Source organism: Macadamia integrifolia, unplaced genomic scaffold (genome assembly GCF_013358625.1).
Source record: "Macadamia integrifolia cultivar HAES 741 unplaced genomic scaffold, SCU_Mint_v3 scaffold652, whole genome shotgun sequence".
NCBI lineage: Eukaryota > Viridiplantae > Streptophyta > Magnoliopsida > Proteales > Proteaceae > Macadamia > Macadamia integrifolia.
Window position 1 is genome coordinate 240,116 of NW_024870506.1, and position 24,779 is coordinate 264,894.

A 24,779-nucleotide genomic window follows, 5' to 3' on the forward strand; every position below is an offset into this window, starting at 1 on the left:
ATATGGTAAAACGTGTTTTAAATGGAGTTTTCAATGCGTTTTTGCTATCAATGGTCAAGCCAACAACCCACATAGAGGCTAGGAGGGGCTCACAAGGGGACCACATTTATTCGCAGAAAAAGAGGAGAGGGATCAAGAGCGTAGTGCCACCGTAGACTGCATGTGGTAGGGGGGTCTTGAACCTGAGACCATATTCTAAGGCTAACCTTTGACAAGGAAGCACGGACTGCTAGAGAACCTTTAGTGTCTCCGTAACTTTGGATTGTGATATATTTATCTGGGCCCCACATATGTTGATGTTATTCCATTTTGAACACTTATACATTTGAGAATGATTTTATTGCAATGCGCACCCAACTGATCTCAAGGGTCTAGCCTAGGGTTATGATAATGCCGGGTTGAATTGGCCTTTTGAAAACCCTAACCCAACCTTAAATTCCCTTAGCAAGGTTTCTGTCTGACCTAACCTACCTCAGAGTCTAAAAAATCCAACCTTGACTCGGGCGCTTAATTGACCCTGAAAATATGGGATGGGGGGGGGGGGGGCTTGGGCCATGGTATCTCAGCTCAGACTGACAAGAGTAAACTTGCACCCCCTAGGTCGAAGGTTCTTGAACCTTGCAGGCCTGAGCCGCGACAGGGCCACTACTTGCACCCTTAGGCAGTTGGGCCAGGGTTCTTGAACATTCCAGGTTTCCATAGCCCTTTGTCGGCCTCTCATCCAGGAAGTCTGGAACCTTGGAGAACACTCAAAATCTCGAGGCTCCAATCCTTCAACATTTTTCAAGTTCACACTTCACACGCAAAGGTCTTTTATGTTCTTACGTTCTCACTCTCATCGAGAAGTGTTCTAGCCTGAAAGATTGACCATCGCCGGATTCCGTTCCGTTAATGGCAACCACAACATCAGGCGTTAGCTTTAGGTTCCCTCCATCGAATAATTGCAGCAGAAGCACCTTGTTCACTCAATGTCAGTTCTCTCTGAGTTTAAGTGTGAATCCTAGAACTCTGAATACTTTGAAACCACTCAGAGTGTTGAAGAGAGATGGTGCATTTATCACGAGAAAATTGGAGAAATCATCAGTGAGGAAACCCCGGTTGCTCAGAATTCGGTGCGAGTCTTCTAGAGATGGAAAGGTAATTGCTTATGCTTTTCCGTTAGCTCTGCTGATAGTGTTTAATTGTTCTCTTTGTTCTCCGTTGCTGGTTCCTTGTCAAATGTCTCTCGTGAGTTTTTTTTGCAGTTGTATGTTCGTTATTGATTTTCTGGCTTTTAAAGGTGTTTTCTAGTGCTTGCGCTTCATTTTATTATCATTTGAGGGAAAGTTTTCCGAGTAATTTTGGAGTTGGATTTGAATTTTATCCTTTTCTGCTTTTGATTTGGTTTTATTTCGGTCATAATTTCATCACTGAAAGACGAGATTGGTCATCTGTCATGTGAAATTATTCAGATTCACTTATTGGATATATCTGAAATCTGGAGTTTCACTGTGGACTCGTTTTCCTTATCCAGTTATCAACGACGAGGGTTCGTTATAACTATCACCTTAGGTTCTGTACATTATTCAGGATTTAAATTTCGTTAAGATCTGGATACTCTGTTGAATTACCTGTTTCAGTTTCCATTATTTGCGTATCTTTTTCTTTTCCTTCTTACTGGTTAATATTTGGACTAACTTGGGTTGAGTGTTCACATCTTCTTCATGGGCCATAATTAGGCTCCCTTATTCAGTCTTACAGTGTGCTTGTGAAAAATTCTGCAGCTTTGATATACTTTTTATTTTGCATTATTCAAAATTTTGTTTTTATCTTGCTCTTATTTCAGCATAGTAAACTATTATGCGCAATTTGGATAAATTTGATGAGTTCATCTCCTCCTGATGCACGTTTCTAATATTATGCCAGATTACTCAACAAGAATTTACAGATATGGCTTGGCAAGCCATTGTTTCATCCCCGGAAGTGGCAAGAGAGAACAAGCATCAAATAGTAGAGACAGAGCATTTGATGAAGGCTCTATTGGAGCAGAAAAATGGACTTGCACGTCGCATTTTCTCCAAGACAGGAGTAGATAATACTCTCCTACTAGAAGCTACTGACAAGTTCATTCAACGGCAACCAAAGGTAACATCTAATATTCCTGGATTTTCCTCACCTTCCGTAGTTACATTTTCTATTTGCCTGCCAGAATAATTTTATCCAAGGGTCCTTGGTTGTGGATTCTGAGCTGCTTTCTGGATTTTAATGTGTAAAACCAATTATCCATTGCCATAGTTGTAGGAGGTAATCTTTTTTTTTTTTTTTTTTTTGGGGGGAGTGGGCGGTGTGGTGTTCGACATACTCGAGTTCTCTATAGGTCAACCCAAACTAGTCATGGCTTACTTACTTAGGTCCTTTATAAAAAGAGTATCATGATTTATACTTCATTCTTTTTGCGGTCATATTCATTTCCAAACGTTTCTCATGACATCCTAGATACGTCAGGTGCACCTGGATGGGAAAACAATCAGTATGCTTATGGCATTTTCATTGGCGACGATAAGGACTTTTCTCTGTCCATGAACATGTTCAGTTGGATAATTTCTTTGTTGGTTCTGTTACGCAATTCTTGATAAAAGAAAATGGATCTTGATGCCCAAAAGAGAATTAGATGGAAGAAGTACTTCCATCATACTGGTGGTATCAATTAGATGTCTCATACCATGATCCTTACTATATCAGACACTTCATGGAACTCAATGAGAATAAAAGAATTGGAATCTTTGCTACATTCAGGTTGTATTCTTTGCCATATCCAGGTAACATATATTAAATCCAGTAGAATTGTCCCTATGATGTCCTCTTTTTGCCATGAATAATTGATATATCAACCTTGACCCCTCTCATTTCTTATCTTTTTAAATATCTGTGTTCCTTTTCTTTTGATTATTGTAAGCATGATCTTTCTTATTTGGATTATTTTTTAGAAGGTTCTTATTTGAATAATTTTCCAACAACACCTAGGTTCTTGGTGAATCATCTGGTTCTATGTTAGGACGTGAATTGGAAGCTCTGATTCAGCGGGCCAGAGATTACAAGAAAGAGTATGGGGATTCCTTTGTTTCGGTTGAGCATTTAATACTTGCTTATACTCAAGATCAGCGCTTTGGGAAACAATTATTCAAGGATTTTCAAATTTCTAAGCAGACCTTAATCTCTGCCATACAGTCCATAAGGGGACGCCAAACTGTAATGGACCAAGGTGACAGTGGCTTCATCCTTTTTGTAGCCTGTCTTTTACGAATTTATTCTACTTTGAATGAGATTACGTCCATTGTAGAGGAACACTTGCACAAGCTTTTTGGCACATTGTTCACGGTGTCTTCATCTTTTTTGTATACTGTCTTTTGCGAATTTATGAATGAGATTACATCCATCCTAGAGGAATACTTGCACAAGCTTTTTGGCACATTGTTCTCCTCACTTGCATCCTTCATGATGCTCACTTTTTAATGTTACTGATTTAATGGGTTAAAACAGTACCAAACAGAACAGAAAAACAGAGAGACGAAATTTCAAATTTAGGTGAAAAGTTATAACAATATCTAACCAACAGATGGACCTGACTTTCAGGTTGAGTTCTCTTTCTGGGGAGTATGAACTTTGCTGAAAGTTTCGACAGGATCTAATGGGAGGATCTGATTTTATGTAGAATTCCTACAGCAAGTAGGAAAGGGGCAAAACTGGCAGACTGAAATTCTAATGGATATCAGATTGCATGATATTAAACTCAAATCCAAATTGATATTGTGATATTGAACTCAGAAGAGTAATATCAACAGAATTATATGTCCATCACAGCAATTGATATTATAAAACCAGTCCTACTTGTAGTAGGGCTTTAGTCAACAGTGAATAGATTTGAAAATGGGGACAGAACTTGAACAGTAACAATGTTGACAGAATAGTTCTGAAGTCAGAATTGAGATCAGAAAAATACAACTCCCAAAATCAAGCAATTCTAATATGAATAGGACTCTTCTATTTAGTCAACAGATTCAGGAATCGAAGACAGATTTGGGAAGCAGGCAGTTTGTTATGCAGAATTGATGCTGTTGAACTGGGTTGACCCTTCGGGTAATCTCAACCAAGATGAACCGGGTCCGATTGGATTTTTGAATTCCTTAGGATCTTTAGGATTTTATTTTGTTCGGGAATTATTTGCAATCTTTTAATTTGGGTAATTGATAGTCAATTAGGGAATTACCACTTTAAGTTTTATTTTGTTTCTAATTTTATTAGTTAGAATTTAGGAAGTAATTAGTAGTTTCTATTTCAGTTTTAGATTTTGATTAGGCAAGTTTTAATTTCGATTTATTATATAAAGGCATGTAACCCAATTTAGTAGACAGATTTTTGAATGATGAATTAATTAATTGGTTGAAACCTTGTGGTTTTCTTGGTCGTGAGACCTTCTTCCCCCTTCCCAATTGTGTTATTCTTCTCTTCTCCCTGCAACTCTGATTTCTTTCAGAGATTTCTTTCTTCCCTAAGGCCCTCCTCCATTAAGTGGTATCAGAGGCAAAGGATCCTTTCCTTCATTCTCTTTTCCTTCCCTATCTTTTTCCCATTCTCAGTTATTTCTGTCGAGACAAGACTGAGAACAACATTCAGCAGAAAAAAAATAAAAAAAAGAATCGTAGCAGCAGAGAGAAGACGACAAGAAGAGAAGGAAGAAGAAAATTGATTGACTAGTTTTTTTTGGTTTGGAAACCATGGCCGTTAGTACATATCTCTTACTTCCCTGAACTTCTTCTCTTTGATGCAGTTGCACGATGGACTTAGAGGGAAAAAAAAAATCTTTTGATTTGATTCTCTTTGGATTTAGAAACAATTTCTTTTGTATTATTAGTTTCTAATTTTAGATTAGTTTCCATTTTCAAGTAGTTTCCATTAATTATTTGATTTTTCCTTTATATTAGTCATGTAATAGAGAAGAACTCAGTTTTAGATTTGAAGTTTTGACGAATTGAAATTTGGGTATGGAAACCATGGCTGCCATGGGCTGTTTTTTCCCCTCCCTGACTCTGAAATCTCCTTTTTTTCCTTTTTTTTTTCTTTTATCTTCTTCTTGCTCCCAACCTTTTTATTATTTCCTGCTGTTGAATTTTCTGATACTTTGTTTTTTGGGCGACGTTAGTTACACCTCATAGTTGGTCGATCTCCTTCATACCCAAGGCTGTTGGCTTGAAACTTTGAGTAGTTGTAGGAAGCCATAAAGCGATTCAGACATCTGAATCTGAGGTAGAGAGTCCTGCTGATTTGGGAACCATTCCTCAACCAGATCTGGAACAGTAGGCACCGCCAGATCTAACTTAAAGGTCCAATTTGCTCCTCATCGATTGCTGGTTTGAGATACTTGTCTACCGGAATCAAGAGGCCACAGGGTTGGTAGCCTTCGTTTGGAAGATCAGCCCAAACCGAGACTTGTTGAAGGAGCTCCATCAATCTGAAACTTCTCTTTACCGCTGTTTTTTTTGCTCCCTAACGTGACCTAAGGTAGAAGATGACTTCTCTTTTATTCTTAAGTAACCTAGTTTGTTCTATTTACAATTAACCCCCTCTTAAACTTTAGTTCTAATATTTCCTCATTCCTTTACTAATTCCAGAATACCCCTCCCCTTTTAATTTCTATCTCAATTTGACCCTATCATTTATTTTCCTCTCTTTTAAGTGCTAGAGTGTTCCTAAATTTACAGGATTGCCCCCCAACCATTAAATTTGAGATTTTTAGTCATTCTTGTGGGCCCTAAGCGATCTGATTCCGACTTTTGGAACCCGGATCCGCATCACTCTTCTTTCCCCTTTCCTTTCTTTTTTCTTTGTTCCCTGCTCTCTCTCTCTAGTTCTGCTCCAGGTGGTACTTGCAGCCAGTGAAAGGGAGTTCGAGCTCCCTTGATTCTACAGATTCCAGTCTGAAACTTGGGGTATAAACTCTCCTGCCTGGGGCGATCTAAACTCTAAGCTCCATCCCAAGCTCCTACAACTCAGAGGATAACAGATCTGAAACCAGAAATCAGATCTGAGTTTTTCCCGCCAGTTTCAGGTCGCAGGATTTCCCTCGGAGCTTGTTGCATCTTCTTCTGCTCTGAAAGTAGTTGGAAGCCAGAGTGCTTCAACCCTCGATCTCTCTTCCGAAGTGCTGGATGGATCAAAGTTCTGCTGGAGCAGTTCCATTAATAGAAACTAGCAAGTTTTTCCGCTATGGTGGAGTCGTGAGGTTGATGGTAACCAAGTATCTAAACCCCACTTAAGCCGTTGTTTAATTCTTATTGACCCCTAAGCCCCTGTCTCTTATTTTACAATAGAACCCTTGCATTTAAACTTTATTTCAGTTTAACCTCATCACCATGTTATTTCCAAAATTGAACTCTTCCTTCAGGACATTCTAGATCGGTCCCCATTCAGCTATTTCACTCTGAAGGGTTCTAAATTGTACCAGAAATTAATGGTTTGTTTAAGTTGAATTATTTGTTCTTTTGTGGGTTCATAAGCAATACCGGCACAAGATTAGTCATGGATTCCTTTGTGTTCAAGTTTCAAGTGCGGTTGCCCAATGAAAAGTCTGCTAAATTGTTAACTGATGAGCAGTTAAATGACAATTTTGTCTCCAGATCTGTGGTGGATTTGTTGTCAGAGACCAATCAGATTTATTTTGAGTCGGAGGATAATGTATTTGTTGAATTTTCTGTTTTTATTTATTATGATGGTGCTTTTTGTGAAGTGTTTGACTCTATTCAGCGCATCATTAAATTGGGTTGAGGTTGGTTGGAACAACAGGACGGTATTCTTGATCGTGACAACAATGTATGTACCCTCCAAGCTTACCACATGCGTCGAAAATTTGATCTTCATGGACTGGTTGAGTCAAAGAAAGTGATACCCCCAGTACAACCACAAGATGAACCAGAGGCATCAGCATAAGTGGAAGACCGTCCTATTGTGGAACAGGTGATGACAACAGAAAGTGAGAAAATTGTGGATTAAGCAATGAAGGACATAGCGCCACTTGTTCCGCATCATGAATTCGTTATACCCCATGATTTTTCAGACCTGAATGCACCTTCAAAGCTTCACATCATGGATTTTGTTCGCGATGCAGATGACGAGCAATTCACCCCCGGTCGTGAGTTTTTATTGTTATCATTCTTTAAAACTCGTCCACGAGTTTTTCTCAACGTTGGGGGAATTGATGCAGAATTGATGCTGTTGAACCGGGTTGACCCTTTGGGCAATCTCAACCGAGATGAATCGGGTCCGATTGGATTTTTGGATTCCTTAGGATCTTTAGGATTTTATTTTGTTTGGGAATTATTTGCAATCTTTTAATTTGGGTAATTGATAGTCAATTAGGGAATTACCACTTTAAGTTTTATTTTGTTTCTAATTTTATTAGTTAGAATTTATGAAGTAATTAATAGTTTCTGTTTCAGTTTTAGATTTTGATTAGGCAAGTTTTAATTTCGATTTATTATATAAAGGCATGTAACCCAATTTAGTAGATAGATTTTTGAATAATGAATTAATTAATTGGTTAAAACCTTGTGGTTTATTTGGTCGTGAGACCTTCTTCCCCCTTCCCCCTTCCCCTTTGTGTGATTCTTCTCTTCTCCCTGCAACTCTGATTTCTCTCAGAGATTTCTTTCTTCCCTAAGGCCCTCCTCCATCCCTCCTCCATCAGTTTGGACTTTGGATTAATGATTGCAGAAAACAGAAGTTGAATAAAGAATGAAACTCAATTCTAATGGTGATGGTAGAAATTAATGATGAAAAGAATTGCAGAAAATAACAGCAGTACAATACTTTAGTGAAGATTAAAGAGAGCAATGCACCTGGGCTTCTAACCACAAGGTGTTTGGATGGATCAATCACCAACCCCACCTTGATCGAATACAAGCAAGTTTCTCCACATGAGTAGGGCAACAAAAGTTTCAAAAGCAAATTGTGAGCTGAAGATGCACCCATTCTATTTATTAAGATGGCAAGAGATTGCTACCTGGTTGTGTAGCCCCCACTGAAAGCGTGTGCAGGGGCATCAACAAGGATAGGCTTTTGTGATTTTACAAGGGGGTAGGACAGTAATTTCACACCCTCTTGTGTTTGGGCGCCTGGTCCACACGGCCAGGTAGTGTTCTTTTCCTCTTATTAAAGACATAAAACAGAGTTGGAAGTTGTTGAGGGAATCACTAGTCGACTCCAATTATTACAAGTTATAAATCCTTTTGAAAGCCTTTCTGTCTTTAAAACATGTAGGCCCAACTTAAAAGACTTAAAAGAGTAAAGAAATATTTAACTTAAATTGACCAAAAACAAACCACCCGTTCAACAGGGTTGAACTTAAAACATAAGAGAACAAACTTAAAAATAGGAAATAAAAAAACTAAACACAATTGGGCCACACTAGGCTTGGCCCTTCTTAGGTCTCCTGTGGTAGGTCTTCAGATCTGCATCACCTTTGGTTGGAATTTTTCAAGTTAAATAGCTTTTGTCCCAGGGTTTGTGTTTGGTGGAACCTCCAATTGGGACCTCAATGATGTGACTCCATTGCATATTGTGATTCCTAGATTGAGAACTGTTTTGCATGATACTGTAAGCTATTCAACACACAATCGTGTGATTGTCTATCATGCAGCCACCTAGTGGCCCAGATATCACACCCATCCTACAGGCATACACTCGCGCACTCCAATACACATATTGATGCGAATCTGAGTTCTAAGGACTGAAATCGGATCGCTTAGGGACCCACCCAATCACCAAAACAACTCAACCCAAGAATAGAATGGCAGAATTGTAAATATTAGGACTCTTGAAATAGGGTGGTAGACTTGTAAATAAAAAGGAATCTTAATAGGATAAATGGAGGTTCAAGTAAGTGATGGGATATGGAGGGAATTACCAATTACTTGGTGGGGTTAAATTAGCAAGCAAAATAGAGATAATGGATATGGAAGATTTAAAGGCAAACATAAGGGTAAAATAGGAATTAAAAAATAAAAGGGAATAAACACCATAACTCACGATGGTGTTGTCTTCTTCCTTGGACCAAAACAGGGGAGGCGACTGGGAAGAGTTCGAGTCTGAGAGAACCTCTCAACTAGGGTTTCGTATGGTCTGAATTTCAGGCGAGAGGTCGCAGCAACAGGTCCTCCACGAATCAAGCATCAAAGGCTTCCAACAGTCCAGATCTGATGGGTTTTCGAGCCTGCAACTGGCTATGGCGGTGGGAAAAGTAGATCTGAATCTGGTTTGGACTTCTTCACAGCAGAACCAAGCCTTGGAGGAGAAGTTCTAGGCTTTGTGTCGCCTAGGGGAGGGCTGGCTACCTTCGATCAAAAGCTCGACCTAAAAAGACCTGTCGTGAAGGAGATCGAAACAATTCCTGTGGGCTGCAACTACCACCCAGAGCAGGGAAAGGGAAAACCAGAATAATAGAGAGGAAGAAAAAAGGAATATCAGAGAAGAAAAAAGAAAACCAGAAGAGAAATATGAATAAAGAATATTAGAGGAGGAAACCACCCATAGCAGTCATCGATTCCAACCAAAGCATATTTCTTCAAATTCATTCAATTCAATTCTTAGTTGAGTTCAAATAAATCTATTTAAAGACTAAAAACAAACCTACTTTCCTATTTGAAACAAATATTGCATCTAATTAAAATAGAAATAAAATCTCACTCAATTAAAAATCTACCATACTAATTCTAACTCTAAAAAAGGAAAGTAAATAAAAGATATTTCTAAATCCATCGCCCAATCGCATCAGCTCTCCCGGTCTTAAAATAACTCGATTCCGTCGAGTTAGGTCGTGCTCCCAAGATTCCCTTGTAAATCGCTTGCCGATGAGGTGGCATATATCTCGAAATAGAAGATGGGAACATAACTTCAAAAAGAGGGAGAGTAGGCTGATGTGTCGTTGGAGTAGGAGCCAATCGACGACGTGGCATGTCTGATAATGCATGTGGTCTCATTAAATACGTACGATCTCCTTGCTTCACGTTGATGGTGTTTCGTGCACCGTCATAGAGGATACCAGCATGTCGCTGCCAATGTCGCCCTAGAAGAATGTCGCAGTGTGCCAAGGGGTGACCAAGCAAGTTACATGGTATTGTAATGGCCCAAACTGTAGATGTAGTCGAACAACTGCAGTGGCCTCTTTTTGAGCTGTGGGACTAAAACCTTGCATGTGAATCTTCTTGAAAAGCTACTTTTGTGGAAGGTTGTGAGCTCGAACAAATTCAGCAAATATAAAGTTTGTTTCTGCCCCGGTATCAACAACTGTATGGACATCAATAGGATCAGAACCATGCAGGAGAGTATCCTTTTGTCTGAAGAGAGGAGCTTTTTCAATTAGTCTATTTGGAAAGGATGAAAGACTAACGAAATGAGCTTCCACATCTTCATCATCATCATCAATATCATCTTCATCGAGGGAATAAGGATATAAAGTAGAATTATCTTCACTCTTCTTTGTTGGCTGCTTCTCTGCTGCATTCATAGAACAAGTCCTGTTGGGACACTTGTTGGAGTATTGACCCCCTTCTCGCCACAACTATTGCATCTAATGTTCTTCACCCATTCACTGTCTTTGTTGACCTTTAACCTTTTTTCTTCGACTCCACGAGCTTTAGGCTTCTTTTCCTCCATATGTGGTGGAGGTCTATAAACTGAAGAAGTCTTGAGCATACTCTTCCAATAAATGGACTTCTCTTCAGCGGTCTTGGCATGAGTCACTGCCACATCAACGGACTTAAAATCAGTGTTAGCCAATTCAAGTTGGATTTCAGTACTTAGCTCACTGATGTATTGCATCACCCATTACTGGTCTGTTTCCTGAAGTCGACACCTTAAAGAAAGGTTGTGGAATTCGAGGGTTTATGTATCCACATCCTTGTTGCCTTGTTGTAAATTAAGCAATTTATGGAACATTACCTTCTCATAATTAAGAGGAATAAACTTTTCAGTCAGGATTTGCTTTATGACCTCCTAATTGATAACGGGTCCAAGTCTTTTGACAAACCTTGCATGCAGTACATCATCCCACCATGAACATGCATACCCAATAAACTTGGTGAGGATGAGTTCACACTTCTTGTCCAGAAGAGATTTATATGGAAAAATCCTCTCAACTTTGGTAAGCCAGTCAAGGAATTCTTCAGGTCCCTTTTCACCATTGAACTCTGGAACTTCAACATTGATGCCATAATCTTTGTCAGAAAATTGACGTGTAACATCCCGGGGACAACTGGATTAAGTTGTTGCCTTTGAGGTGTATCTTCGATCCGTAAAGCATTGAACTGAGGTGGTAGTGTAGAGGATCCTTCTTCAGCTCACTTGTCAGATTTCTTCATAAAGGCAGTAGTCATCTTTTCCATAAACTTGTCAAATTTGGCTTCAGTCCTCTCAAGCCTAGCATCGGTATTCTGTTGATTCTCACTCAGTACCCGTTGACCCTTAGCTAACTCACGATACAATATTTGTAGCTCGGCATTGGTGATGTGACTTGTCATGATTAGGAAATTTCCTTTGATACACTTGATGCGAATCTGAGTTCCAAAGACTGAAATCGGATTGCTTAGGGGCCTACCCAATCACCAAAACAACTCAACCCAAAAATAGAATGGCAGAATTGTTAATATTAGGACTCTTGAAATAGGGTGGCAGACTTGTAAATAAAAAGGAATCTTAATAGGATGATGAAGGTTCAAGTAAGTGATGGGATATGGAGGGAATTACCAATTATTTGGGGGGGTTAAATTAGCAAGCAAAATAGAGATAAGGGATATGGAAGATTTAAAGGCAAACATAAGGGTAAAATATGAATTAAAAAAATAAAAGGGAATAAACACCATAACTCACGATGTGGTTGTCTTCTTCCTTGGACCAAAATAGGGGAGGTGATTGGGAAGAGTTCCAGTTTGAGAGAACCTCTCAACTAGGGTTTCGTATGGCTTGAAGCTTCAAGTGAGAGGTCGCAGCAACAGGTCCTCCACGAATCAAGCATCAGAGGCTTCCAACAGTCCAGATCTGATGGGTTTTCGAGCCTGCAACTAGATATGGCGATGGCAAAAGTTCAGATCTGAATCTGGTTTGGACTTCTTCACAGTAGAACCAAGCCTGAGAGGAGAAGTTCTAGGCTTTCTGTCACCTAGGGGAGCGCTACCTTCGATCAAAATCTTGACCCAGAAAGACCTCTTGTGAAAGAGATCGAGCCAATTCTTGTGGGCTGCAACTACTGCCCAGAACAGGGAAAGGTAAAACCAGAAGAATAGAGAGGAAGGAAAAAGGAATATCAGAGAAGAAAAAAGAAAACCAGACGAGAAATATGAATAAAGAATATTAGAGGAGGAAACCACCTATAGCAGTCATCGATTCCAACCAAAGCATATTTCTTCAAATTCATTCAATTCAATTCTCAGTTGAGTTCAATAAATCTATTTAAAGACTGAAAACAGATCTACTTCCCTATTTGAAACAAATATTGCATCTAATTAAAATAGAAATAAAATCTCACTCAATTAAAAATCTACCATACTAATTCTAACTCTAAAAAAAGGAAAGTAAATAAAGATATTTCTGTATCCATCACCCAACTGCATCACATATACACGCACAATACACAAGGTAACATGGTTCGGCTCACTGCCTACTCAACGGAGCAATTCCTTTTTTGGATTGGATATCAATCTCTAGAGGGACCACTTGTTACTGTTGTACAAATTCCTCTTGTTTTCATTTTGTTCTTTTCCATAATGCCTCCACCCCCTGGATGAGTTGGCCGCTAGGACTTGGTACCGACAAAAGTCTAGGTTGCGTTCTATCCCCTTTATTTGTCAAATTCCTTATTCCCATCTCTTCCAATAATGGATTGGAGAAAGGCATTTGAGAGAAATGAAAATCTAAACTTGAAACAATGAAAAATTAAATTGGATTTTATGGAACCCCTTTGAACCCACTACGAAGAAGGAACTGTGCTGTGAAATCGAAGAAGTAAGGCCCATACAAGGTCGGGCATATGGTTGAGATATGCCACCCAATTTGACAATTGTCCTATCCAGTTAAGTTTGCATATATCCATTGATAAAGATTGCTGAAAAACTGGTTATGGTGGAAAGGCTTCTATGTAAAGTTGTGGCTGAAAACTGAACTCTCATGCAACAAAATGATGCCTCTGAAACACAAATTATGTTTTATATTTAAATTTGCTGCCATTTCCATTGTATGAAGATTATGTTTTACGTAGTTTTCAATGCGGGGTTGTGTGTTCCAGTTATTACTTTAGTGCTTAGTGGGGGCTGTTAAGAATTCGTTTATCTCATTCATCCTTTCAGAAAAGTAGGTTGGGTGATGGATTGTCTTAGCTGTGGATGCATGTAGGACGCTTTGGCTTAATTGATCTATATGGTACGTGAGGTAGACAGTCGGTACCTTGTTATAATCTGTCGTTATATGGTTGATTTGTAGTGGTGTGTCGGGTTGACATCCAGCACTTATTATAATTAACCATAACCTGTCAATCTTTTGGCATGGATCCTCGCGCTCGTCCTTGCTTGTAATCTCCTTTTAGCCAACCCCATTAAGTTGGGATGAGGTTTTGGATGTTGTTGTTTTTGTTGTACTCAACTAGCTTATAATTGCTACAACAATCCAGGTGCTATGACACTTGCTTCAACCTGAGATGCAACTCAAACTAGTTTCACCCCCTTACTGATGGTAAAATGAGTACAAGGCTTTTCCCCTCACACTTAATGCCTTAGGTTGGACAACATTCACAACATAGGTCATAAAAAATTATGACTTGTGTACAAAGTTTACCTCCCTTGACTAGCAAGGGCTGGAGAGCTTATTTGAGATTCCCAGATACACTGGAATCTTCAACTTCCCCTTTTTGATGGAGAATCTTAAACCTTCAAGAGTAGAAGATGGTGGACCCTCTTCTTTGCCTTTTCTTTTTCAATCACACGAGAAGCTTCTTTGTCTTTAGTGAACTTCAACGACTCTCTCCACTCTTCATTGTAGCCTTTAATGGCTTCTCAAGCTTGGTGGTGATAGTACCCAAGCATTCAATACATTGAAATCTTCAAATAACGGGTTTTCTCAAGATTTGTGCATGAGAGCACACACACATTTGGCCTCTTCTTCTCTTTTCTCCTCTCCTTTTCTCCTAAGGTTTGTTCATCATTTTATCTTTGAAGAGTTAAATATAAAAGCCCTAAACTTCACTTAAATACCCTAACAAATGACCCAAACCCGAGCTTGGTCCAACTACCCAAATTGAACTGAAAACCGGTTTGGCAAACTAACCTTTCTTCATTGCACAGGGGGGTATAACTTCTTCAGTACAACTCCAAATGGTCTGATTCTTGTTTTATCTGAAAGTTGGCTCAAATATCTATAAATTTACCACTAATAGACTCTCTCTAATTTGGCTCTGAAGATGCCCAAAATTCGACCTAAAGTTGGATAAACCGAACCCGTCACGAGTAACTTAAATAGCGCATGCGGTCGATTGGTTTGGCTTAGACCAAAAACCATAGAGTACCGGCTGAATCCGGTTGGTCAACTGGTTCAAGTTCGGCTGGCTCTATTTCAGAGTGATAATGTGGAAATGGCCATATTTTCTTCATCCGAACTCTGATTGACCCGATTCTTTTTCTACATATAGTAGACTCGAAAGGCTACATTTTTTCATGAAGAGACCATAAACAAACTTGGTCATACAAAATGACTAAAATGCTCTTGAACTTTTAATAAGAAATAACTTCTTCATTCGATAGCGGATCGAGGAAAATCCGGATGCATTGGAAAGAGTAAGAATCCCTCTATAACTTTAATGAAGGATCCAGCTGCCGTAAAAATAATTTTGAATGCCCAAAATGCCCCCGAACTAGAATAGGTAAAAAACTATCTTCACTTGCATTGGATGTCAACACAAACCCTATGTACACGCCAATGACCGTATAAGAAGACAACCACAAAGCCTTGTTGCCAACAATGACAACGCATGCCTAAATTGCTTCTCAAACTGTGCAGTGACCAACACACACACATGCACACATATATAGATATATATATATTCCACAAGTGGAAGAATGGTGGACAAGTAACTACATGAGAGAAACTTCCATCCTCTCATCTTGATGCAAGTATGTCCAAGGTTGGAAGTATCCTTCCGTATCCGCAGGTTTGTATCATATCGTTAAGGTATCGATATGATACCTAAAAAAATTGGTATTAGTACATGTAAGAAACTGCAACATTTATATATAATCAATTGAATGCACTTGTCTTGTCGTACTTTGTTCTCCTTTTTATACATGATATGTTTTCCATATTGCATATTTACAGTGTTTTATGCTTTGAAAATGTATTTTGCATATATCCATACATTTCTTGACCATTTCCATACGTATCTTTAGCGTATCTGGCATCTCTCCTATTTGTTACAATATGTCTCTTAAAATTGCCCTTCCATATGAATCATATGATACCTGATACCGATACTTTAAACCTTGAGTGTAGCTTGATTGTTGTACTCTAGATGTTAAGTGTAAGAGTTCTTCTATGTTATTGTGGCTTATTTTCACATTGGATTATGATGGTTGAGGGCATATGAAATGATTTTCTTTCTGTCTTGCTACTTGTATCTTTCTAAGAAAACTTTTGCTGTATCACGTAAGTTGTAATAACTACTGCATACATTTACTTCTACATATTGTGGTACATGAGGTTTATATTGGATTAGATGTCTGATAGAGTGGGATTGCGACAGATCCGGAGGGCAAGTATGAAGCGTTAGAGAAGTATGGAAAGGATTTGACAGCTATGGCGAAGGCGGGAAAGCTTGATCCAGTTATCGGAAGGGATGATGAGATACGGAGATGCATACAGATCCTATCAAGGAGAACAAAGAATAATCCAGTTCTAATTGGGGAGCCTGGTGTTGGAAAAACTGCAATTTCTGAAGGGTAAGTGTTTATGTTGTTTGCTTTTTGCAAAGTGAGGCCCATCATATGGTCTAGCTCTGTTTTGGCTTAGCCCAAGGCCCAGTGTAATTTTATGCTCCTCAATAAGTATTCTAATGAAATAGGCTTGAGCCAATTAGATCTGCTGGCCTTAGAAACAAAAACAGAATAACTGTCTTGTATCTTCTGTTAACGAAGATGAGGGCTTAATTTTGGTTCAGGATCACCTTTCCCAAACTTAAGAGCTCAGCAAGCTCAGCAGACTTGTATTTATTTATTCCCCATGCACTGGTGAAACCTTTAAGGAAGGTGCTTATTTTAACCTTTTGAGCAGGCTTGCGCAGCGAATAGTGCAAGGTGATGTGCCTCAAGCTTTGATGAATCGTAAGGTGTGAATTTTCCCAAATGACTTGGTCTGGAGAATATCTCGTTCATGTTATTGCATTACTGTATAGTCCATGAGTTCTGCTGGTTCAATTTGAGCTGTGCTTTCATATTGCAGTTGATTTCCCTTGACATGGGTGCGCTCATTGCTGGGGCAAAATTCCGGGGAGAATTTGAGGATAGACTGAAAGCTGTACTCAAAGAAGTGACTGAATCTGATGGGCAGACAATCCTTTTCATTGATGAGATTCACACGGTAGTTGGGGCAGGTAGTTTCACTTAATGAAATTTTAGATACTTGATTGACCAAGATTCTTAGGAAGCATTTTGATGCGGATCCGGGTTCCAAAGGCTGGAATTGGATCGCTTAGGGCCCACTATAATGACAAAATATCTCAATTTAATGGTTGAGTGGCAATCTTGTAATTTCAGAAACAATCATGCATATCCTATGTAAAATAATAGATGAGAGGGACAAGGTGGAATAGAAAGTTAGAAGAGGAGGGGTATTCTGGAACTAGTAAAGGAATGAAGGAAACAGTATAACACAAGTGTAGAAAAAGAGGGGTTTAACTGTAGATATAACAAATTAGGTCACTTAAGAATAAAAGAGGAAATCATCTTCTTACTTCTCACGATACTAACCAGCAAACGGCGGAAACAGACCCTGGTTCAACAAAGGGATCTCTCTCCAACGAAGATCAATTGAACTGAAATTCTGGGATCAAGTTCCCAACTCAACCTTTGATTCCAGTCAACAAAAAGGTCCAAAGATCCAGCACTTAATCAGCAAAATTTCTGGAAGTGAGACCTGGCGGTGGATACTGTCCTGGTTTCAGTTGCAGCAAGGTATCTCCCCCTTGAAGTGGATTTCGGCCAAGAGACTTAAGGACTTGAGTTGCCTATGGACAAGCTCCCTTCGACCACTGATCTACCCTGAGGGAGATCGATCAACCTCTCTAGGGATGTAACTACCGCCCAGAACAGGGTAGTTTCCAGGGAAAGAAAAATTACAGTAGGAATAGTAAGGAAAAAGAAGAAATAAAAACGAAAGAAGAGAAGAAGATCAAAGGAGGAAGGGATATGCAAGTCCCTTGGCAGCCATGGTTCAAGCCCAAACTATTCTTCAGTTTCATTCTCTTTAAAGACTGAAAATAAACCTAATATCCTATTTGAAACTGAAACAAATAGTGCATCTAATCTATAATAGAAATAAATCTCACTCAAATAAGGATACTACCAAACTAAATTCTTACTCTAAAATGGAAAGCAAAGAAGGAATCAATTCAAAAGATATTTTAAACCCATCGCCCAACTGCATCACATTTGCAGGATGTATATATATTGTTATAAGTAGAAGTTGGAAACAAAGTCAGTATAAACTCACTTTTTAGTTCGCATTCATGTAGCTTTGCACTTCTCCTTTTTTAGGTTTTGAATTGACTCTGGATTTTGTGAAGGATCAGCATGCTCTTGAGATATGATGGTAATTAATCATGAAGGAATTAACATGTTATTGACTTCTTATTCCAGGTGCCACAAATGGGGCCATGGATGCAGGGAATTTGTTGAAGCCTATGCTCGGTCGTGGAGAGTTACGATGCATTGGTGCAACAACGCTCGATGAATATCGTAAATATATTGAGAAAGATCCAGCCTTGGAGCGTAGGTTCCAGCAGGTTTATGTTGATCAACCTACAGTGGAAGATACAATCTCTATACTACGTGGACTGCGAGAAAGATATGAACTACACCATGGAGTCAGAATTTCTGACAGTGCACTTGTTGAGGCTGCAATTCTTTCTGATCGTTACATTAGCGGACGCTTTTTACCTGACAAAGGTAATCAAAAAATTCACAGCTCATTTGACATTCTTCTCAAAATTTATCCAAAGGATCATGATTGTTGATCTGCCTTGTGTATACAAGGTTATAGTCTTTATTATCTTTCATGAAAATTGTGTAATTCCATACTTCTCCTTGGAGATGAACCACATCATATTCCCTTTATGAGTGAAATGTCAGTGCTCACAATGCAAGTACTAGAGTCAGTGAGTGACTGAACAATTCAAACTGTCAGATTGTTAGATTTTTTTCCAATGTAGGTATTATCCATATTGGATTGTCTACTAAAATACAATCGCTGTGAATGATTGTATTCACCCTATTGTTAGAATATATCAAATGGTTGGTCCTCTCACCCATGATGTTATCTATTGGTTCTATCCTTACGGTTATGGTAATGAAGATTGAGGTAATTATCTATTTGCTTTTTTTTGTTTTCTGAATGGAAAATATTTAATAGTAAAAATAACAGTGAAAGGCAGAATTATTGAAGTATGTTACTCCATGGAAAATACAGGAGTTTTGTAGAAGGGGCAAAGCTAATAGAATATCACTACAATAAAACATTACTCAACTATATATATTGTTTTCTCGATCATTAGCATAATCCCTTTGCCTGCGTTTGTTTTGCTGCATTTGTTTTGGTGTAAAATATTTTGATTTGTTGAACTCAACACGAAATTGTTGAAGGATTGAAAAATAGAAACATCCGAATTTTGAGATGGATGTTGTTTTCCAAAATAGTGATTATCTTGATCTTTGGTACTCTTGGCACCATGGAGGACTTCACCCTCATCCCATGGCTGGATTCTTTCCCTCAATCATATTCAAATGCCCCTAGGCATACAACAACAACTCAGCCTCATTCAATTGCTCTTAGGCATGTCCAACCCAAAAAAAAAAAAAAAAAAAAAAAAAAAAAAAAGGAAAAGAAAAGTTCAAATTGGAACAGAGCCTTTGGGTGGGGGCAAGGTTGTGGTGGTTATGTTTTTATGTCCTGTTACATGAATGTGATTTTCCAAGTTCCATTGTTTTTGATGTCATAGCCACAGTGACCAATTATGAACTGTATGTGTTAGCATTCAATATTTTAATTGTTGCCTTGTGGCATAATATTAATTCATTTATTTCACTTTCAGCCATTGATCTAGTTGATGAGGCAGCTGCAAAACTGAAAATGGAAATCACATCCAAACCAACTGCCCTTGATGAGATAAATCGTTCTGTATTGAAGCTGGAGATGGAGCGGCTTTCCCTCATGAATGACACTGACAGAGCTTCAAAGGATCGATTGAATCGCCTTGAAGCAGAACTCTCTCTCCTAAAGAAAAAGCAAGCAGAGCTGACAGAGCAGTGGGAACATGAGAAATCAGTCATGACACACATTCAATCAATTAAAGAAGAGGTATTTAAATAGTGCTTGTTTACCTTTCTTAATGAGAGTGGAACAAATTTGTCTTGTGCTCGAGAGAAACTATCAAGTAGCAGCTGTTTCAATCAAGTATGCCTGAGTCGACATGAACTGATAAAAGAACCTAGAAGAAATAGCCATGAATTTGGAAAATTTAGAAATTTAGCTGATTCAGCATGGAATTCAATCTACATGGGAATACTAACTTCTTTTAAGTGCCATCCCAATGTCGACATACTCTGTGCCATTACCTTGTCAGCCTGCTTTGTGTTACAGAAGTACAAACACGAACTTCAAAATTTAGCACTTGCTTGCTGGCTGAACAAGGCTCACCCAATTGCCAAATTTTAACATCAGCTCCCCCCTCCCTTCTTTCTGAAACATAATTTATTTTTCCATGTTGCTTGATTATTTTGGATGCAATGGCAACCTTAACTGGCTTTCTTAATGCAGATTGACAGGGTAAATCTTGAGATTCAGCAGGCTGAGCGGGAGTATGATCTTAATCGTGCAGCTGAGCTGAAGTATGGGAGCCTCAACAGTTTGCAACGCCAACTTGGAGATGCAGAGAAAGAGTTGGATGAATATATGAGTTCGGGGAAGTCAATGCTAAGGGAAGAAGTAACAGAGAATGACATTGCGGAAATAGTCAGCAAATGGACTGGTATTCCTGTCTCAAAACTTCAACAATCTGAGAGAGAGAAGCTTCTACATTTGGAAGAAGAGCTGCATAAACGTGTTGTTGGTCAAGACCCAGCTGTGACGGCAGTAGCAGAGGCTATCCAGCGGTCTCGAGCTGGCCTCTCAGATCCTCACCGGCCCATTGCGAGTTTCATGTTCATGGGTCCCACTGGTGTTGGCAAGACCGAACTAGCCAAGGCCCTTGCTTCATACATGTTCAATACTGAAGAAGCCCTAGTACGGATTGATATGAGTGAGTACATGGAGAAGCATGCTGTCTCAAGGTTAATCGGGGCACCACCTGGTTATGTTGGTTATGAGGAAGGTGGACAGCTTACAGAGACAGTTCGTAGGAGGCCATATGCCGTTATCTTGTTTGACGAAATTGAAAAGGCTCATTCTGATGTGTTCAACGTGTTCCTTCAGATTCTTGATGATGGGAGGGTGACTGACTCACAGGGCCGCACTGTGAGTTTCACAAATACTGTAATAATTATGACTTCAAATGTGGGGTCGCAGTACATTCTCAACACGGATGATGAGACCTTATCAAAAGATGCAAATTACGAAACCATAAAGCAGAGGGTGATGGAAGCTGCTAGAACGGTCTTTCGTCCCGAGTTCATGAACAGGGTTGATGAGTACATTGTTTTCCGGCCTCTGGATCGTGAGCAGATAAACAGTATCGTGAGACTACAGGTTAGCTGCACTATCCACTTGTTTTCTTTGTATATTGAAAACTGGTTACATCCTTTGGAGATTTTATGCCTCCCACAGCTGCATAAATATTAATTGGTATTACTTTACCCTTATGGACCTTTTTGGTGTCTTGAGTGGTTTCTAACCTTTATTTGTTTAATCTAATTGAATGACCTTTTTAAATCTGAGGCAAGCTTTTATCTTTTCTTTTCTCATGTATTTTAGTTTGTCGTAGTATTTTCCTCAGCTGTGGCATTGCTACTTATTAGTTTGTTACTTGTGTTGGCATGACAACTCCATTTTCACACTGTAGTAGAACCGATCTCATCTTATAGTTTTGTGATATTTGAACACATGCCATATCTGTATTTCTCTCATGCGGCTTCCATGTGCATATAAAGGTTGGGTTTTGAAAAGTCCACTTTATCTTTTCTGCAGATATGATATAATCTTACCTCATTCTTGCTTGTCTATTGCAGTTGGAACGTGTACAGAAAAGAATTGGGGACCGGAAAATGAAAATTCAGGTGACAGATGCGGCAGTTCAGCTCTTAGGGAGTCTTGGATATGACCCCAACTATGGTGCAAGGCCAGTCAAGAGGGTGATCCAACAAAACGTTGAAAATGAGCTTGCAAAGGGTATCTTGAGAGGAGAGTTCAAAGATGAAGATACAATCTTAGTAGACACAGAGGTGACAGCTTTTGCAAACGGCCAGCTCCCCCAGCAGAAACTCTTCTTTAAGAAAGTAGATTCTCGTTCAGACAATTCAGTGGTGGAAGATCAGAAAGCCTTCACACAGATGCTCTGATCATTTGTCGTTCTCACTTCGGATCTCATTTAAAGCTTATTCTTTATGACGCTGGTTTGTAGAAACTAGTTTCCCCCAATAATTTCGTAGCATAAAGAAGGCGCCGCTTGCCCCAGCTATAATTACCTTGGGCTGTTTTAGCCAGGTATTGGGTTCCAATTCTGTCCTTTCCCTTTCTTCTTCTACACCCAACCACAGACTACTGGAAAAGGTATACCATAGTTTCTTTCTACCTGGCAGAAGATTATCCCTGTTCTCAAGTTGGACATTGCGAAGCTAAGTTTCTTGTTGGTATTACTAGGTTGATTGTTTTGCTCATGTATCTTCCGAAAGGGGATTAGATTTCTGAGAGTTGTTTTACGGATCGGAAAGAGTACTAGGGGAGAGGAAAGGCAAAGGTTCTACAAATCTAGGCATCAACCCATCTATGTTGTCATCATCTTAAAGGTGATAGAATAAGAAGACAAGTATGGGTGGGTGGGTGCGACAGCCTGTGTCCCTTTGTCAACTGTGCTAGAGAGAGATAGAACCCATCTTGAGCAATGACTGTCCAAAAATGGATAAGGGGAATAAAGTGATGCCTATTGTGAGTTGAACAAGGAATCCTCTTCCGCCCTCCGTGATTATGTTGGATTGCCTACCCTCAAAAGACAAAACTTACCTCTAAAGGGTGTGAGAAATGCAAATCTTTAGTTTTACAGGTTGATTTGGATTGGGCTGGATTCACGCCCTATTGAACACAATCGACAAGACGTCATGGTTGTCTACCGAGATTTTGAGTGGTCTATGATAGGGCTGAATCAGCTGAGTTGACTTCGAATTAGTTGGAACTAAAGAAACCCTTTGCCAAGACCATCCTGTGGTCCTTTGATGAACTCTTTTCCATGCTGCAACTATATATTCATAATTGCAATGTGGTAGCTCAATTGTCACTCAAAAGCATTATTAATATGCCGTCGTGTACCAGTCACCAAGTTCCTAGAGTGCACATCGTAGTTTGTGGGGTGTGGAAACCCATTTCTACTAGGCGGTTTTGGGTTTAAGTCTCCTAGTTCACGACAAACTAGGGTGAGACAGTATGTAATTCATATGCCGTAGAGTTTTCTATGAGATATTTATTAAGTGAGGAGAAACTTTGTCCATCTAGCATTCCCCCATGACCATATGTAGCTCCTTCAAGGGACAATGGAATCTTTTCACGGATCAAGCTCATCTTCATAGAGCACATCACCCATGGAGTGTTCATAGGGGCTTGACTATGCAACACATGTATCATACAGATCCGACGGTCAATATTTTGTTCACATATCTTAACCCATGAACTGCCAATGTCGATCTTTCTTGTACAATTTAACCCATTTACATCCATATTTCTTTTCTCGCCCATTCTCCCAAAATGTAGTATTCTAACAAAGGAGAACAACCTTAGGCTCATTGGAATCGTTGGATGTTGTTCTTAGAAAGTTCTGTACACAGGTACAATAGGGTGAATTCATATAAGATACTTTCTTTAAGGTGTTAAAGAGCCCCTAATTTGTGCATAAAGGATCGACCTGCTCTTTTACCTTCAAGATAAAATCACTCTCTAATCACAAGGTAGCATTCCTAATGTGATTAGTTAAAAGGAGTATGTAAACTAAGTAACACTTAAAAAGAGGGAAGAGAGACGATGAAACAGTATAGAATACAATACAGTATGAGTGTAGAAGATAGACATTCTCTCTGGATTTTTTTGTAAAAAACTAGCATGTAGGCATGGGTATTTATAGGCCTAGATGTACCTGTACGTCTACAGGTACCTGTATGTACAGATATGTGTTCCTTCATACATAGGGTTTGTCTTTTTTTATATAGGTGTCAGTGTATGTACATGTATACGTATGGGTGTATCTCTATACGTATGAGTGTGTCTCTATACATGTATGCATATACATATACGTAAGTGTGTCCCTATACATATACTTAGTGTATACATTCTCATTAATGTAAATTAATTTTTGTTCCAAAATTTCAAATTGAAATTTTGAATTTTGGAGCCAAAAAATATTTGACTAAAAAGTAAGGGAAAGGGAGGACCCAATCCCACACCTGACCCCAACCCTGACCCCGGTCACGGTCCGATCTGGCTCCGCATGCGTGATTCAAAAGCACCCCAGGAATCCCCATATATACATGATAAGGGATTGCACCCTTAAGATACATTCCTATATATATACCCATAGAAACTTTAGCTCACATGCTTTACTAATGCCAAAGGGTAAACTTTAGCTCACACGCTTTACTAGTACCAAAGAGTTTTGAACAAAATGAAGAGACTTCTTGTTTTGAAACTTAAACTCCAACAATCCCCCACAAGTTTCAAAATAATGGAAGAGACTAGGTAAATAATTACGTAGTATATTAAACATAATAGAATACATCGTTGTATGTGTCTTGCGAGCTTGAACCTACATTAGGTCTAATGATCTTCGCTACAGAGTATAGGTTAAGTCAGACTTATTGAACCTTTTTTTATCTATGTAGTCAACAAGCTCATTATCCATATCCCATTAGTCGACTTAATGTGACATCCCTTAAAAATTCAGACATTTTTACAGGCCTTGTACCCTATCTTGGTCTCATGGATGTTTAAAGAATTTGCCTTAAGATTCTTATCGATAGGCGGCCTCTCACGTCCTACATACACTTAGGTCAGCCCACAGTGTGCATCATAATTAACACACCCCTACAGTGCATGAGTTTTGGCTTGATTAAGAGTTTATTACTCAACCTCCTTCTTGTGATGGTACTACATTGTTTTATTACCCCCACAGTTCTAGAATGAGCTAAATTAGTAATACTTGATAGATCATCTGGTGACTTCGTTTTTACCCATTGAACCTACTTCAGGATTTAGACCTCTTCACATAGGTTGGGTATCCATCACTTGATCTATGAAATAGGCTT

The 24,779-nt window shown here is 39.1% G+C and overlaps 1 protein-coding gene across 1 annotated transcript; it reads left to right on the forward strand.

Moving 5' to 3' along the window:
- The first annotated feature begins 639 nt into the window (after positions 1 to 639).
- On the forward strand, positions 640 to 21,992 carry LOC122069571 (chaperone protein ClpB3, chloroplastic-like). The gene is made up of 10 exons (XM_042633623.1): positions 640 to 1,137; positions 1,906 to 2,124; positions 3,004 to 3,241; positions 15,812 to 16,007; positions 16,339 to 16,393; positions 16,507 to 16,657; positions 17,922 to 18,230; positions 19,373 to 19,638; positions 20,098 to 21,024; positions 21,504 to 21,992. The coding sequence occupies exons 1-10, from the start codon at positions 892 to 894 to the stop codon at positions 21,831 to 21,833; spliced, it is 2,937 nt and encodes a 978-aa protein (XP_042489557.1). The 5' UTR covers positions 640 to 891; the 3' UTR covers positions 21,834 to 21,992.
- The last annotated feature ends 2,787 nt before the right edge of the window (positions 21,993 to 24,779 follow it).